At 42.0% G+C, this 17500-nt stretch overlaps 2 protein-coding genes and 1 pseudogene across 4 annotated transcripts in view; 1 reads left to right on the top strand and 2 right to left on the bottom strand.

The window, feature by feature from the left end:
- The window catches only part of LOC122248690 (rhodanese domain-containing protein CG4456), a 14730-nt gene extending 11113 nt beyond the window's left edge, over window positions 1–3617 (bottom strand). The window contains exon 1 of the mRNA XM_086532324.1: window positions 3595–3617. Coding sequence (XP_086388450.1) covers window positions 3595–3598 — 4 coding nt within the window. The 5' untranslated portion in view covers window positions 3599–3617. The remainder of the gene's footprint in view (window positions 1–3594) is intronic.
- LOC122248691 (lysosomal acid glucosylceramidase-like) overlaps window positions 1–8296 on the top strand; it is a 9235-nt pseudogene extending 939 nt beyond the window's left edge. Inside the window, exons 2-12 of the transcript XR_015190652.1 lie at window positions 112–322; window positions 484–613; window positions 831–873; window positions 1790–1890; window positions 2937–3110; window positions 3624–3861; window positions 4118–4262; window positions 5630–5706; window positions 6283–6393; window positions 6742–6911; window positions 7507–8296. The product of XR_015190652.1 is annotated as a lysosomal acid glucosylceramidase-like (transcript). The remainder of the gene's footprint in view (window positions 1–111; window positions 323–483; window positions 614–830; window positions 874–1789; window positions 1891–2936; window positions 3111–3623; window positions 3862–4117; window positions 4263–5629; window positions 5707–6282; window positions 6394–6741; window positions 6912–7506) is intronic.
- Window positions 8297–9451: 1155 nt separating this feature from the next.
- LOC122248694 (lysosomal acid glucosylceramidase) overlaps window positions 9452–17500 on the bottom strand; it is a 9293-nt gene continuing 1244 nt past the window's right edge. For both annotated transcript variants that reach the window (XM_086532323.1, XM_086532322.1), the window contains exons 2-11: window positions 16757–16960; window positions 16493–16631; window positions 16154–16307; window positions 15392–15552; window positions 14736–14973; window positions 13225–13369; window positions 12769–12845; window positions 11256–11366; window positions 10622–10791; window positions 9452–9799 (exon numbers count right to left, since the gene is read on the bottom strand). In XM_086532323.1, coding sequence (XP_086388449.1) covers window positions 9700–9799; window positions 10622–10791; window positions 11256–11366; window positions 12769–12845; window positions 13225–13369; window positions 14736–14973; window positions 15392–15552; window positions 16154–16307; window positions 16493–16631; window positions 16757–16960 — 1499 coding nt within the window. In that variant the 3' untranslated portion in view covers window positions 9452–9699. The remainder of the gene's footprint in view (window positions 9800–10621; window positions 10792–11255; window positions 11367–12768; window positions 12846–13224; window positions 13370–14735; window positions 14974–15391; window positions 15553–16153; window positions 16308–16492; window positions 16632–16756; window positions 16961–17500) is intronic.

Raw genomic sequence — 17500 nt, 5'->3', positions numbered from 1 at the left:
GTGAGTCGTGGTTCTTGTCTATGCTGATCTCTACATTCTAATGAATCTCTCGGATAAGCGCTCTGAGAGTTAATGGTCCCCAGGAACTTTATTTTTTCTCCCGCGTCTCAGGCTTTGCCGCCGAGGAGCCGCAACTGCCCTGCGTTCCCCGCGACTTCGGCTTCGGTTCCGTGGTTTGCGTATGTAATGCTAGTTATTGTGACACGCTCCCGACGCCCGTCCTGCCCGCCGTCGGGGAGGCGCTGGTGTACACGTCGGACGTCGAGGGAGCGAGGTTCCTCAAGACGCAACACTCCTTCTCGGCGAATCAGAATGGTGAGTCGTGGTTCGTTGTCTATGCTGATCTCTACATTGCTAATGAATCTCTCGGATAAGGCGCTTAGAGTTAATGTCCCAGGATTATTTTAGAGCTTCGATAGTAATATGGCTCGAATGATTTTCTCTGATTAGGAGGCGAGGTGCACTTATGCATTCCCGCGCAAGGGCCAGAGTCGCCCGCTTCAGCTGTTCGAAGACCCTTCTCAGTACGGTGCTGGTGGGGAGGAGCCTTCACGGACGCCGCCGCGAAGAACATCCTCGACCTGTCGCCGGACGTTCAAGACCGACTCCTCAGGTGCGGATAGGACACTCTTGCACGGTTCATTACGTCCTGTGCCTTGTGTCCTAGCATATTGTTCGTATTAGATGTGAATAAGACCCTCCCACAAAAGCATGGGAATTGCCCAGCGGCGGGGCCTGAGGACCGACCTCTCACGGGCGGGTCTCCCTGGCAAACCCGCCCTTTCCACGAAGCGTATTCACTCTGAGTCTCCGTGCCTTCCGCCCTCCAGCTCCTACTTCTCCTCGTCGGGTCTGGAGTACAACATCGGGCGGGTGAACTGTCGGCTGCGACTTCTAGTGGCGCACCTAACTACAACGACGGAGGAAGGGGACGTGGGAGATCAGCTCCTTCGCCCTCAGCGGGAGAGACCGGGACTACAAGGTCATTGGTGTGTCCAGCAAACAGTGGTGATTTATTGTCAGCTTTTGAGTTCATGGCCTCGAATGTCGCGTTAGTAGTTAAGGAGGAGCGGCGGGCACTTCTCCTTCCAGCACTGTGCCAAATGGACACGCCCGATTCACGCTGAACATTCGACGACCTTCGTTCTATGTAAAAACTCTTATACGTATCTACCCCAGAGTGACATGAATTTCAAAGTCTTACTTTGTTGAAGATAATATCTCTTTACTCAGGAGGCTAATAAGACTATCATAAAACTCCTTTCCTCCGAGCAAACGGCAACACATCGGTGGCTCCGTTGGGGGACGGAACTTTCACGAGACGCCGCCGCGAAGAACATCCCTCACCTGTCGCCGACGTTCAAGCCCGACTCCTCTTTGCGGAAGGACATTTTCAACTTCATCGTACGCCCGTGTGCTTATGAACGATCATATCATATTATTCGTATTTAGAACGTGTTTTACTGCATGTTGTTTCAAGAGACCTGCCCTCTTCGACTTAATTGTTAAAAATGAGGATATTCTTGCTGTGTCCGTGATCAGGACTAGTCGGCAAGATTATCGAAGAATACTTATTCAGAAGTGATTAATTATAAAAAAAAAAGATAAGACCAGCGCTCCCACCAAAGACATGGAAATTGATCCTTTTCCTGAGCGTAGTCCCCAGACGAGCAAAGGGACATGGCGGGTCCTCCCTGGCAAACCCCCCTTTCTCACTAAGCGTATTCAACTACTGAGTCTCCGTGCATCCGCCCTCCAGCTCACCTACTTCTCCTCGTCGGGTCTGGAGTACAACTTCGGCGGTGAACATGGGCGCTGCGACTTCTCGTGGCGCACCTACACCTACAACGACAGGAAGGGACTGGAGCTCAGCTCCATCGCCCTCCAGCCGTGGACACGGACTACTATCAGTGGTGTGTCCAGCAAACAGTGGCTGATTTGATTGCGCATTTGATATCATCTGTCTCGTTAGAACCCTTTTCGATTTTGATTAGACTCCCATCTGTGAGTACCAAGGCGACTTCTCTGGCAATTCTGTGATCAATTTTACAAGTACGTGGATCTAGTGAGCAACACGAACGAGAACTTTTCATCGTTTTATTTATTTTCGCATCATTGAATAACAAAGGATCGACTTCCCGCAGATCACGGTGATCAAGGCGAGCGGACGGCTGTGGCGGCCGCGTCCCTCAGGATGTCGCGTCGACGTGGACGGGAGCACAAAGTGTGAAGACCAACACGATTCGTGGGATAGGGCAGCTGACGCCACGACATGTACCAGACCTGGGCGGAGTTACTTCGTCAGGCTGAGGATGGGGACTAGTTTCCATGCAGGGAAGCAGGCCTGGGAGCGATCCTTCTTTCAAAAGTTCTACCCAGAAACTGACCATGAATACTTCATCACAGTTATACATTGAATTATATATATCTTTCATCAGGAGGCTAATAAGACTATCCATAAAACTCCTTCTCCTCAGAGCAAACGGCAACAACATTCGGTTAAAGTTTCCGGAATTGAGAGATTTTCACGGATCGCGTTGCTAATGACGTCATAGACGTATTATGTTTACTGCATGTAGTTTCAAGAGAACTGCCCTCTTTCGACTAATTGTTAAACTGAAGGATACTCTTGCTGTGTCCGTGATCAGGACTAGTCGGCAATATTATCGAAGCATACTTATTCAGAAGAGTTTAATTATAAAAAAAAAAGATACAGCGCCTCCAATAGATTCCAGTGATCCATTTTCCTGCGTAGTCCCCAGCGAGCAAAGGGACATGAGAACTTTTCGATTTTGATTAGACTCCCATCTGCTGAGTAACCAAGAGCGACTTCCTGCAGATTCCAGTGATCAATTTTCCTGCCTAGTTCCTAGTGAGCAAACGAACGAGAACTTTTCAGATTTTGATTATATTCGCATCAGTTGAGTAACCAAGAGCGACTTCCCGCAGATCCCGGTGATCAAGCGAGCGGAGGCTGTGGGCGGCCGCGCCCTCAGGCTGTTCGCGTCGCCGTGGACGGCGCCCAAGTGGATGAAGACCAACAACGACTTCGTGGGATACGGGCAGCTGCGCCACGACATGTACCAGCCCTGGGCGGAGTACTTCGTCAGGTGAGGACTGGGGACTAGTTTCCATGGCAGGGAAGCAGGCCGGGAGAGATCCTTCTTTCCTACAACTACACATACTTACATCTATACATGAATACATAGGTACAATATACAATATACATATATCATATGCACATATATCGCACACACATACACTTGCACGCACACACACACACACACACACACATTTGTATATGTTTTCTAAATTGTACTGTCTAGTGAAAAAAAAGATTACAATGTATATAAGAATATGCAACATTACACCGCCGGTAATATTGGATAAATGACAGTTTCAAAGACAAAGTTTCCAAACGAGAAAATGTTCCTAGAATTACAATATTCATCGTGATTCAAAATGGCACTAGAATTCTTGTTCAACTCTTGGATATTATGGTTCAAATATTCACCCTCATAGCATAATCCATTACGTCTTTCATTTCAGTTTCTCGTGATGACTAAAACTAAGTATAAAAGCTATAACACTTACCCATCAAGACTTTGTTTACATTCCAACAGGTTCCTGGACGAATACGCCGCGCAAGGAATCAGCTACTGGGGCTTAACGGCGCAGAACCAGCCTGTCGACGGGTATGTCCCTGGCATTGCCTTCAATTGCATGGGCTGGACGGCAGAGGAGCAGCGCAAGTGGGTGGCGGAGAACCTTGGCCCGACGCTGCTGCAACATGGCTACGGCGACGTCAAGCTCATGATCCTCGACGACCAGAGATACCAGCTGCCAGGATGGGCGGAAAATGTATGGTATTTTGTATTGTGTTTCTTAAGTAGCGGGGAAATGTATCTAATGATTTTTAGATTAAAGATTCCAACCTCCTAGGAATCAATAAAAATCTTTATGATGTCTATTACCTCAACACCAAATAGATGTGAAACAGACTAGTCTTCAAGGCCAGGAAATCACAATACCTACAACATGACAACCTTTACATAACACCGTTGTGAATCTTACCCCAATAAAGTGCTAAACGACAACCTAATTACTTTCCCCCAAGGTTCTGAGAGACCCAGTGGCAGCCCAGTACGTGGACGGCATCGCTGTGCACTGGTACACGAACAAATACACGGAACCAGACCGCCTGACGCAGACCCATGCCCTCTTTCCGGAGTATTTCATCCTTGGCACCGAAGCCTGTGAGGGTTAGTAAGGCTGCTTGGTTGTGGGAGAGTAGATGTTGTTTGTTTGGTGTGTTAGAGCTTGGGGAGAGAGAGAGAGAGAGGGAAAGGGAGGAGGTGGAGAGAGGGAGTGGGAGGAGAGAGAGAGAGAGAGAGAGAGAGAGAGAGAGAGAGAGAGAGAGAGAGAGAGAGAGAGAGAGAGAGAGAGAGAGAGAGAGAGAGAGATGGAGGAAGAGAGAGAGAGAGAGAGAGAGAGAGAGAGAGAGAGGGGAGGAGGGGGAAAGAGAGAGAGAGGGGAGGAGGGAGAGAGAGAGAGAGGGAGGAGGGAGAGAGAGAGAGAGGGAGGAGGGGGAGGAGAGAGAGAGGGAGGGGGGGGGGGAGAGAGAGAGAAAGAGAGAGGGGGAGGGAGGAGGGGGAGAGGGAGAGAGGAGAGAGGGGAGAGGAGAGAGAGGAGAGGAGAGAGGGAGGAGAGGTTGGAGAGAGAGGAGAGAGGAAGGGAGAGGGGGAGGAGAGGAGAGAGAGAGGGGCGAGAGAGATAGAAGAGAAGAGGGGAGGAGAGAGAGGAGAGGGGAGAGAGAGAGAGAGAGGGGAGGAAGAGAGAAAGGGAGACGGAAAGAGAGAGAAGAAGAGAGGGAAGAGACGGAGGTAAGGGGAAGAAAGATAGAGTGAGGAAGAGGGAGTAGCAGGAAAAACAAAGGGAAAGAGAAGGGAGGCGATAGCGAGAGAGAGATTGAGAAGGGGAGGAAAAGGGAAGAAGAAACAGAAGAAAGGGGAAGAGAGAGAGAGAGAGCGAGGGAGAGGATAGACAGGTGGAGTAGGGGGAAAGAAGGAAGGAGAAGGAAGAGAGAGAGAGAAGAGATAGATAGACAGAGTGAATGAGTGAATAAGCGAGTTAGTAAGTGAATGAGTGAGAGAGCGAGAGAGCGAGAAAGAGGGAGAGCGAGAGAGCGAGAAAGCGAGAGAGCGAGAGAGAGAGAGAGAGAGAGAGAGAGAGCGAGAGAGCGAGAGAGCGAGAGAGCGAGAGAGCGAGAGAGCGAGAGAGCGAGAGAGCGAGAGAGCGAGAGAGCGAGAGAGAGAGAGAGAGAGAGAGAGAGAGAGAGAGAGCGAGAGAGAGAGAGAGAGAGAGAGAGAGAGAGAGCGAGAAAGCGAGAGAGCGAGAGAGAGAGAGAGCGAGAGAGCGAGAGCGAGAAAGAGAGCGAGAGAGCGAGAGCGAGAGCGAGAGCGAGAGAACGAGAGATAGAGAGCAAGAGCGAGAGAGAACGACATACCCCGACAGAGCACATAAGAACAAGAAAGAAAGAAAGCGAGATTAACACACCATTCCAGACTTCCATGTAATAACTCGACCTTCTGCACAAGCTACACCCGTTACCACCCATTTCCTGCCCCAGGATCTGCGCCCTTTGCTGTCCCTGTCGCCCTGGGCAAGTGGGAGCGATTGGAGAGCTATGCCCATGACATCATCGAGGTGAGTACATTTAAAAAAAGTAATTTGTTATTATCCTTAGGCCTACCTGTGAGGTGTATGTGGTACCTGGTATATAGGACGCGAAGCAGTGGGTCGGGGATTAAAAGGTTCAGTTCCTGATTGTTTGTTTGTTTAAGGATTTCATATTTCTTTTTTTGTTTTTGTTTTTGTTTTTTTAAGGACAGGGGTCGCTGGGTCAAAGGAGATTCAGGATTTAAGATTTTTTTTTGTTTTTGTTAAACAATATGAATCACGGGGATAAATAAAAATAGTATATTTTTTCTTTCGTTTTAGGACACTCATTACTCAATGGGGAAATTAAGAACTGATTTTTTGTTTTATTTCTGGGTCAAAAAAAAAAAAAAAAAAAAAAAAAAAATAGTTATATATTTTTTCTTTAATTTCAGGACATTAACCAATAGGTCAAAGGAGATTATTATTATTTTGTTTCCGTTTGCTTCAGGACATAATTCACAAGAGCAAAGGAAATACAAAACCGAAATTATTATTTTCTTTTGTTCCCGGACCACTAGATAAAAATCAGATACATTAATCCTATTTTCCCTTCCGTTTCAGAACATGAACCACTGGGTCACGGGTTGGGTGGACTGGAACCTGGCCCTGGACATGCAGGGAGGGCCAAACTGGGCCAGCAATTTCGTCGACGCTCCAATCATCGTCAATAAGGTGGGAGTTTCTTATTTCTTGTTTTGTTGCCTCTCTGGCTAACATCAGTCTGTAATAAACATGCTGAATCGCGTTTTATGATAATTGCATCACCTTTTCTACAAGCTGTAGTAAATGTGTGTCTATATATATATATATCTATCTATCTATCTATCTATATATATATATATATATATATATATATATATATATATACACTCACACACACACATACATACATACATACATACTTATATATATATATATTTTTTTTATATATATCTATATATATAAATATATAAATATATAAATATACTTTGAAGAGATCCATTCGTGTCTCAATCTAGTTGCTCTGACTCTCTCGTACAGGAAGCAGACGAGTTCTACAAGAACCCGATGTTCTACGCCATGGGCCATTTCTCGAAGTTCGTGAAGGAGGGAGCAACGAAGCTAGGCCTAACTTCCCAAGACCAGAAGAACTTGGACGCCACAGGATTCAGGAACCCCGATGGATCCGTAGCTGTTATTATCCTCAACAGGTGAGCAGTAAGGGCACTCTTTTTATATGTATTGAATGTTCAGATGTAACGTAACAGGATATTAGAAAGGGACTAGGGCCTGTGTCGGTTAGATATGAAGTTGACAAATCTAGAAAAGTACTGATGGACTTCTCAAAGCAATGGATTCAAGGCTAAGCAAGGCAAAATAATTCATATATTATTATCTATTATAATGCCGAAATAACCTATGTAGGGTATAAACAGAAGTACTGGTTACGTATGAATAAGATTACTAATGACCACCTTATTCAATTCACTGTCCCGAACTATTGAAGCTACTGGATTAGTGAATGTCAATGAGTGTCAAGCTTTGTTACTTACTAATGTGCGTATACTAATGAAGGCCAGACATGACACAATATTTTTGCTTGCCTAGATGTGCATTGCATTTATAACATTGATTATTTATTGTTACTTTTATAAGTATTGGTCAGACCAACTACAGGAGTACTGTGCCTTTTTGTCACCTTATTCCAGTCATACATTCTTCTTAGGTGAAAAAGTCTCAATCTGTTTCATTCCCAAAATACAACAATAACAAGATCTTACTTAACCTTTCCTTTCTCTTCAACAGAGCAGTAAAATCCATAGAGGCAGTAGTGGAGGTTGAAGATCGTGGATTCCTTAACCTAAATGTTGGACCAAGATCTCTGCAAACCATCATCTTTATGTGATTCAATCAGTAATTTTTATGATCATCATACCAGTCTGCTGTGGGTATTGTAATGTATGTTGAGTTTCCTCATAAATCCAGTATGACAACTATCGTATAGTGCAGCTCTATATAAGATAATTGTGAAAATCGACGTGGATTTTAGATTTCAGCCTAGTGTGGAACTGAAAAATATCATTCCCATATGAATTTCAAAATTTAAATGTGTATTCAGGTTTTTAATTCCTTCAGTGATTTACAGGAATAAGGAATTTTTCATGTCATAGTGTGATTAAAAATTGTACACTCATTCGGACGTATTTTGTTTTTGCCAAGAAATAAAACCGTATTAAGCCGTAAAAGTAGTTAGAGTAAGTATAGTGTATACATACATACCTCCTTTTAACTTGTTAATTTTGTCCAAGGCATCCAAAAAGGTAGTTGCATCTGGTCATATACATTATCAATCAGCAACTGTACGTTATATTATGCTCCCTTTCCTCGATTCAACACTTGCAATTAAACATGCCACGATACAGGGAAAGTTGTCATTCCGAACCCTACGTGTTACCCACTAAAGTTTATGTTTGTGGACACGGTTTGTCACTGGTAGGCGTGGTTGGTTCTGCATATACAAACAACGGCTATCAGGTGCTTCGTGTGGAGTGAATTGTTTGCTTGTAATAGCCAATAATTAAAGCATTGCATTCTTCAGTGAGGGTTTGTTTTATTTTATGAGACACAATCACACACTGAGACAGGATATACGACTGTGTTTTCTGGTGAACGGAATTATTCCAATAACCTACCATATATATTCATATATACAGATACTGTTTACAAGTTGCAATATAATGAAATATATAATGCCTAATATCCTAATATTTCTGCCGTGAAAAGTAGGCGAAGCTTAGTGCTCATATTAGTGAAGTTCCCAATTATAATCACAAGGATAGCTTGTTATTGAAGATCTTTTAACTTTAGTTTTATTTAAATTTTACCTATGGCCAGCGGTTTCAATAGTTTTATGATCAATAAATTCTTGTTTAAAATAACTATATATGGTTTGTAGCAAATCCTGAATGACGCCTGTTAAAAAAATCAAGTTTAAGTTCGTATAACGTCACCCAAGTCTATGCGAAAAATCCGTATCTTATTTCTACTCACAGAGTTTCCTTATTCATAATGAGTGAACCAAATTTATGTATACCCAAAGAAGCAACTTAATAAACCTTTATAATTTTGTTTCTGTGTAATATTAGACTTGACAATTTTCTGAAAAAAAAAGTGAATGTGTGGTCCAATTTTGGGTAACAGTATGGTATACGACTCAAATCAAACTACATATTTTAATACATTTTTGAAGCCGATAGGTTAAGCCAGTGTTTTTTTTTTCCATTGCGACCCAATTAGGTTTCATGCATTACTCTGTATTGCATAGTATTCACTCGTTTTTACGCCTTTATGTATCCAGTACGAAAAAACGTTCGATTTTTTATTACTTAGCTTGTTCACTGATATATACTTTTTAATTTTATACGTATTTTTTTTTCTTCGTCTTACATCATACACTTTCGTGAGACGCAGAGACCCACAGACCAATAGCTCGGGAACTGGGTTAAGCGACCTTTGACCTCAGGTTTTATAGCAAACGCCCCCTCTAGCGTGCGAGTTCCCAAGGGCCATAGAGATACGAAGTAACTAATCCATGGACAACGGCGGCCATCTTTAGAAAACGTGTGATAACCATATGTAGTGTCAATTCTTTGACTCTTAAGTCTCATCTTGTACATGTATTTCGACTAATTTGATGATAAAAGTTATACAATTAAAGTAATAGTATGGATGAGAATGAATAATTCCACAGTGCATTATATAATTTCTATTATTCAACAGTATCACTTACGGTTTCTTGTACATTTATCACAATGGTCTTTATACAGTCCTCGCTAAAAATGATACAAGTCAAACAAACACGCCAATGGTATGACCAAAACAAAATAATTCCACATAATGTCATTCATTTCTTCCTGCGTCATTCCCTTCTTCGTATCTATCATAAACAAACCTTATTCAAAGTTCATCAAGATTATACAAACTTTATCGCAATGATCCCTATACAAACAAAACCGTATGAAGAGACTCGTGCGGTACATCCAGGTTCAGAGACCCGCGGCCTTCGACTTCCAGAACAAGTCCTTTGTCGTCTTTCGATCTGTGGAAGAGAAGGATGAATGCGAGATTGTATGATGATATGACCGGTATAATAGAAATGAGTATATATGAATAGAAATGTCTTAAAATAGAATAGGAAATTTGATGTGAAAAAAATATATATGCGTAAAAATATGGTTAAAAAGACAAATGATAAAATATATATCTATAAAAAGACTAGAATCAAGATACAATACATGATAATGATCATACATTCTATAAAACAATAAAGAAAAAAATGATAACAAATATAGACAAAAATAGGTACATTTGTATATAAAAAAATACAAATAAAGATGAACAAACAAAAATCTCATGAATTGGATTCCTTCAATCAGTCCGTGGTAATGTTAGACCTCGTAATTAATCAATAAGACAAGTCATAACGTCAAGTTGCGTTTGACCTCAATGAACTTACCATAATGTAATAATTTTAAACAATGCAATTTAATAATTAAGTTAACACATTTCAGCAATACATTTAGTGTTTTTGAATGACACAATAATACATTTTAAGTAATACAGAACACATTTGGGAGACACAGTAATACATATGAATGATACTGCAATATATCTAAACAACACAACAACAAACACACACCAATACATTTCAACAATACAAAAATACACCCAGATACGGCAATACATTTAAATAATACAACAATACAGCTATACATTCAAACAATTCAACAACACAGCAAAACAACTCAAATAATACTACAATACATACAACAATAACTACTTTCCAACAACACACAGAAACACGCAACAAAACACACAAAAGACAAACGAATGAAGTGTCTCGCGCAAAACTACCAATCACCTGTTAAGAATAACAACAGCAGTTGATCCATCGGGGTTCCTGAACGCCGTGGCTTCCAACTTCTTCTGGTCTTCGGAAGATAGGCCTAGCTTCGTTGCTCCCTCCTTCACGAACTTCGAGAAATGGCCCATGGCGTAGAACATCGGGTTCTTGTAGAACTCGTCTGCTTCCTGTACGAGAGAGAGAGAGAGAGAGAGAGAGAGAGAGAGAGAGAGAGAGAGAGAGAGAGAGAGAGAGAGAGAGAGAGAGAGAGAGAGAGAGAGGAATGGAGTCCATTTGTAAGGGTGTTGGTTAGGTTAGGTTAGAAGGAATGGAGTGTTGTAGGAATGTGGCATTAAGAGGAATGGAGATGGAGGGTATGGGGAGGAGGGGGAAGGCGGAGGAGAGGAGGAGGGAGAGAAAGAGAGGGGGTGAGAGTGAGAGAGTAAATGAAAGGTAGAATGATAGAGAGAGAGAGGGAGAAAGAGAAAGAAAGAGAGAGATATATAGAGTGATAGAGAGAAAGTGGGTGAAAGATAGAGAGAAAGAAAAGCTACTGTTATAATCAATATCACGAAGAACAAGTCACATAAAAAAATCAATAAATCCTCAATAGAAATCACGAGAAGCGCCAAAATACTAAAGAAACTCCCACCTTATTCACGATGATGGGAGCGTCGACGAAATTGCTGGCCCAGTTTGGCCCTCCCTGCATGTCCAGGGCCAGGTTCCAGTCCACCCAACCCGTGACCCAGTGGTTCATGTCCTGAAGCGAAAGAAAAGAAATATTGAGTGGATCGTGTCCTGAAACAAGAGAGAATTGACTAAGGTATTTAATCTTCTTGAACAAATAGATCGTGTTTGAAACAAACAAACAAACAAACAGAAGAAAACAAAATCAAACTCCTCTTCTTAATCTCCTTTGACCAAGTGATTCATGCCTTGAAAGAAAACAAATAATACTTAGCTAAAGTATTTGATCTTTGATCCTTAGGCTCTTAAACAAAAGAAAAACTGGTTGATATATGATTAATAGAAGGTGAAGGAAAGTGAAGTCCGCTGCTTGATCATTTATTTTGACGAGTTCTCAGAACTAAAAGCAACTGCCAATACATTTGATAGAAAAAAAAATCAGTAAGAGAACCCGAGAAGAAGAAAAACAAACAAACAAACAAAAAAAAAACAATGGACAAGATCAAATAAACACAGCTGGGTAATCAATCATACAGACATCAATGTGATTCTTGTTGTTACTTGTGTTGCAAGGAAGTAGTATTGCATCTTAGGTTGGGAAACGTTGATCTAGTGGCTGATGTTATGACACAAACAAACAAGAAAATGCAACTGCAATTGAAAATTTTCTTTGACCTAGTGGACCGTGTCCTAAAACAAAAGGTGAAAAGTCTTTAATCTCATTAACTCCCTAACCCATGTCCTAACAAAATAAATCTAGTTGAAGTTTTTAGTGTCCTCTGACCCATCTGTTCATATCCTGTGTACATAATGGAGAGAAAATGTTAGTTTGATAACAATATAGACACGCTATGTTGATGGAGAACAAACAGACTAAAGAAAAAAGAACTAGCTTAAATTTTTAATTATACTTTGGACCAATTGTTCTGCGGGAATATAATCTAATTTTCGAAGGCACAGGAAGAGACCTCTGTTGCTTCAGATGTCCTGAGGCAGAGAGAGAGAGAGAGAGAGAGAGAGAGAGAGAGAGAGAGAGAGAGAGAGAGAGAGAGAGAGAGAGAGAGAGAGAGAGAGAGAGAGAGAGAGACAGAGAGAGAGAGAGAGAGTGATCACTAAATTTATTGTAAGAAAAAACGTAAAGCAAAAGAAAAATAAGTAATCTTCTTTGACCCAGTGATTCATGGCGTGCGACCAGATAATCATACAGACATACTAATAAAATAAATACTAATAAATGTTATTATCCGTAAAAATTTTAATAGAGAAAAACACCTAACACGTTTTAAATCTCCTTCGGTTAAATTATTTATGCTCTGTAAGCAGCACATAAACAAAGAGAACAATTTGAGTTGTAAAAGGTTGATATGTTTAACTGTTGTTGTTGAAATGTTTTTAAGAATTCTAATTGCATAACTCGATTCGTTTTTTATAGTTATTGCTAAAATGCTAGCAATTAAAAAGAAGTTCTGACTCACCACAATAATATCGTGGGCATAGCTCTCGAGGCGCTCCCATTTGCCCAAGGCGACGTCCACTTCGAGAGGGGTTGCTCCTGTAAGGGAAGATTGGGATAGGTCAAAGGTCGCGCTCGTCGTGGGAATTGATGTAAGAGATTGATTAATATAAAACATACATATACACACAAATACATACAAACACACACGCTTACAACATACACACTCACACACATACACACACAAACGCACGCACAAACACACACAAACAAAAACACAACACACACACACTTACAACATACACAGACACTTACAACACACACAACACAAACACACAAACACACACACATATACAACACACACACAAACATACACAGACACTTACAACACACACAACACAAACACAAACACAAACACACACACACACACACACAAACACACACACACACACACAGACGAACGACCTCGCGCACTGACCCTCACACGCTTCGGTGCCAAGTATGAAGTAGTCCGGAAAGAGGTCATGGGTCTGTGTCAGTCGCTCGGGCACTGTGTACGTGTCACCGTACCAGTGCACGCCGATGCCCGAGACATACTGGGCAGCCTCGGGGTCATTCAGGACCTGAAATGTAGGCGTTTAGTTATATGTTTATCCGTGGTTGCATCACACTAACTGATTGCGTTGCTTGCCTGTGGGACTTTTTTTTTTTTTGGCTATTTTATCAATTCTTGTTGTATTCTAACAGATCAAAATGTTAGATATTTAAAAAATATTTATCACATATCCAACTGCCGTTAGTGCACACAAGCGAAATTAATAAGCATACTATATACCTTCAGCCCATGATTGCGACTTATCAACACTTCATCAATAAAATTCTGAATTCTGGATGATACATCTTCATCTATTTCTATCTCTTTATATATATATATATATATATATATATATATATATATATATATTTCGCTCTGAACTATCATCAAATATTTCGTTATATATCAAACCTCATAGTGAGAATATCATGCATTTCTTTCTAAAACAGTTCGTAATTGTGGCCATCGGGTATGATAATCTCGAAATCCCAAATTCCATCAACTTATTCTACACAATAAGAGTAATTTTCTCTTGTTATTTCCCTCCCTACGCATCCCCTCGTTAAATTACATGTATTAAGATATTTGTCAATTCATTCGTCACAGCAGATACCACAAGAAAAGTATTATACGTTTTCAGTCCCTAATGGTAACTTCTATTTCTGGTTCTCGAGTAAAATGTGTTTGATATAATTTTAGATGATTAAGTATATTAAACTTCCGTCACCGTTACATCTGAAATTGCATTGAAAATATTGTAACAACCGGTATCACTGGTCACTAATTAACATAAGCTTGAAAATCTGACTTCCAAGATACTTTAATAAAGTTATTACGTTTCTAAATAGCATTACTAGACTAGTGAGAATGTTATGCAATGTTAGTCCACATTGAAACTGAATCCTGGTTTTAGATCTAAATCACACTTACCTTTTCTAAACTGCTTTAATAGATTTTCATGACAATAAGCGGTGTGACGTTTTGAATTCTAGATAATCATACACCCTCATCCCTTTCCCCTAGCTTTCTTCAGTATACTTGTCACATTTGGAACTTTAATGGAAATACTAAACAATTTAGCCCATAATGCAATTCGTATCCCCGATCACCGAAAATCATGAACCTGTTTCTCTGAATTCTAGAAGACTAAACACATTTATCCCACTTTTAACGACAGTTATATCTGAAACTACAGTTAGAGTGCTTAACATTCACCGACCACTTTGGCAGTTCGTATCTTTGGTTGTTCCCTACTTTAAAGAACCCTGTTGTAGAGGATTAAATACAGCCATCACAATGTCTTCTTCACACATAAAAAGCTACTTAATATACGCGAGATAAAATACCATACATTTCCCAGCTATCTTTAATATACACAAGATAAAATACCATACATTTTCCGCCCATTCTGGCAGCTGGTATCTCTGGTCGTCGAGGATCATGAGCTTGACGTCGCCGTAGCCATGTTGCAGCAGCGTCGGGCCAAGGTTCTCCGCCACCCACTTGCGCTGCTCCTCTGCCGTCCAGCCCATGCAATTGAAGAAGAAACCGGGGACATAGCCGTCAATGGGCTCGTTTTGCGCCGTTAAGCCCCAGAAGGTGATTCCTTGCGCCGCGTATTCGTCCAGGAACCTGGTGGAGCGTTTACGAGTCATAACATTATTCGGTGAATGGGAGTCTTTTATGGGTTGATTCCATTGTTTATTTATATAATTATACATTGCATGGTGAGGCATTCAGGGATAGATTTTGCCTTTTAATGTTTCGAAATATAGCTAAGTATGGAGATTTTTAATTATTGCGTCGCCGTGAAAAGTAGTTGACTTCAAAGTAATTTTGATTCATAAAAGATGAACGTAAATCAGGCTTCACCGATCTTGTTTTCGGGTCTTCAAGTTTTCCGTTTCTTTTACATTGTGAAAGACAAATAACCAGCATAATGTCCAATCAACAAAGACACGTGTGTGAGCTGTAGTATAAGAATCTCTTCCAGCATATTCTTCTTTTCTTATTAAACTCTCTGCCATGGAAACTACTCCCCAGTCCTCACTTGACGAAGTACTCCGCCCAGGGCTGGTACATGTCTTGGCGCAGCTGCCCGTATCCCACGTAGTCGTTGTTGGTCTTCATCCACTTGGGCGCCGTCCACGGCGACGCGAACAGCCTGAGGGCGCGGCCGCCCACCGCCTCCGCTCGCTTGATCACCGGGATCTGCAAGAGGTCGCTCTTGGTTGATGGGAATATAATCAGAATCTGAAAAGTTCTCATGTCCCTTTGCTCGCTGGGGAATACGCTGGAAAGTTGATCACTGGAATCTATTGGAGGCGCTGTATCTTTTTTTATAATTAAACTCTTCTGAATAAGTATGCTTCGATAATATTGCCGACTAGTTCTGATCACGGACGCGGCGAAAGTATCCCTCAGTTTAACAATTAGTCGAAAGAGGGCAGTTCTCTTGAAACTACCTACAGTAAACTCTTGGCCTCAAAAATAACAACGTAACACGCCAAAGTCGTCATTAAAAACACGATCCGTGAAAATCTCTCAATTCCGGAAACTTAACCGAATGTTGTTGCCGTTTGCTCTGAGGAGAAGGAGTTTTATGGATAGTCTTATTAGTCTCCTGATGAAAGATATTATCTTCAACAAAGTGAGAACTGGGTAGATACTTTTAATGAGTTTTACATAGAACGATTTTAATGTTCTTATCTTACTTGTCCATAACACACCGCCAAAGGCCTTAACTGCTGACGCGACAGATAATGTCAAATGAGCAATCAATCAGTAAGTGTTTGCTGGACACACCACTGACCTTGTAGTCCGTGTCCTCCGGCTGGAGGGCGAAGGAGCTGAGCTCCACGTCCCCTTCCTCGTCGTTGTAGGTGTAGGTGCGCCACGAGAAGTCGCAGCCGCCCATGTTCACCCGCCCGATGTTGTACTCCAGACCCGACGAGGAGAAGTAGGAGCTGGAGGGCGGAAGGCACGGAGACTCAGAGTGAATACGCTTCGTGGAAAGGGCGGCTTTGCCAGGGAGACCCGCCCGTGAGAGGTCGGTCCTCGGGTTCCGCCAATGGGCAATTTAATACGAACAATATGCTAGGACACAAGGCACAGGACGGAATGGAACCGCGCAAGAGTGTCCTATCCGCACCTGAGGAGTCGGTCTTGAGCGTCCGGCGACAGGTCGAGGATGTTCTTGGCGGCGGCGTCCGTGAAGGCTCCTCCCCAGCCGAGCACCGTCTGGAAGGTCGTCGACTCCAGCGTGAAGCGGGCGACGTCTGGCCCTGTGCCTGGAATGGCAGAAGTGCTCTCGCTTCAACTGTGAAAATAATCCTGGGACATTAACTCCAAGCGCCTTATCCGAGAGATTCATTAGCAATGTAGAGATCGGCATATACGACGAACCACGACTCACCATTCTGATTCGCCGAGAAGGAGTGCTGCGTCTTGAGGAACCTCGCTCCCTCGACGTCCGACGTGTACACCAGCGCCTCCCCGACGGCGGGCAGGACGGGCGTCGGGAGCGTGTCGCAGTAGGTGGCGTTGCACACACACGCCACGGAGCCGAAGCCGAAGTCGCGGGGAACGCAGGGCAGTTGCGGCTCCTCGGCGGCAAAGCCTGAGACGCGAACGAAGAAAAAAAAAGGTCAGAGGCTTTTATTTTGGATCTTTGATTTTTCGTTTTCAATTTGATGCGTTATCATTATGGAAATCATGTTCACTATCATTATGAAAATTGTGTTCATTATCATCTTTCAAATCATGAGCCGCGGGAACGAGGTACATTATCATTATTATGGAAATTAAGTTCATCATCATTATAGAAATTCTAACGAATGCCTTCGATTGATTAATTATCCATGGCGGTTAAAGGGACTATTTTAATTTTCCGGACACGTTCACACAGGCCATTTGAAATAGACTCTTGAAGAAAGTGAGCGCAATAAAATGAGTTCCCATCGAATTCAAACAACAGTTTCTATGTAGATATGATAATCATTACTATGACTTAAAATGCATTCGAATTTAGCTTCAAATTTAGAAGATCGATTCTAGAAACAGGGGAGTTTTTCTATCAATTATGCCATCTCTTAATAGCAATATATAATATGAAATATTATGAGAGAAGTAATTGCGACATATGAATAACGTAATTACG

Source organism: Penaeus japonicus, unplaced genomic scaffold (assembly GCF_977035675.1).
Source record: "Penaeus japonicus unplaced genomic scaffold, GWHDUDI00000001_assembly GWHDUDI00000037, whole genome shotgun sequence".
In the NCBI taxonomy this organism is placed as follows: Eukaryota; Metazoa; Arthropoda; class Malacostraca; order Decapoda; family Penaeidae; genus Penaeus; species Penaeus japonicus.
The sequence above is the reverse complement of the archived record's forward strand: the minus strand, read 5'-3'. Positions and strand labels throughout refer to the sequence as shown.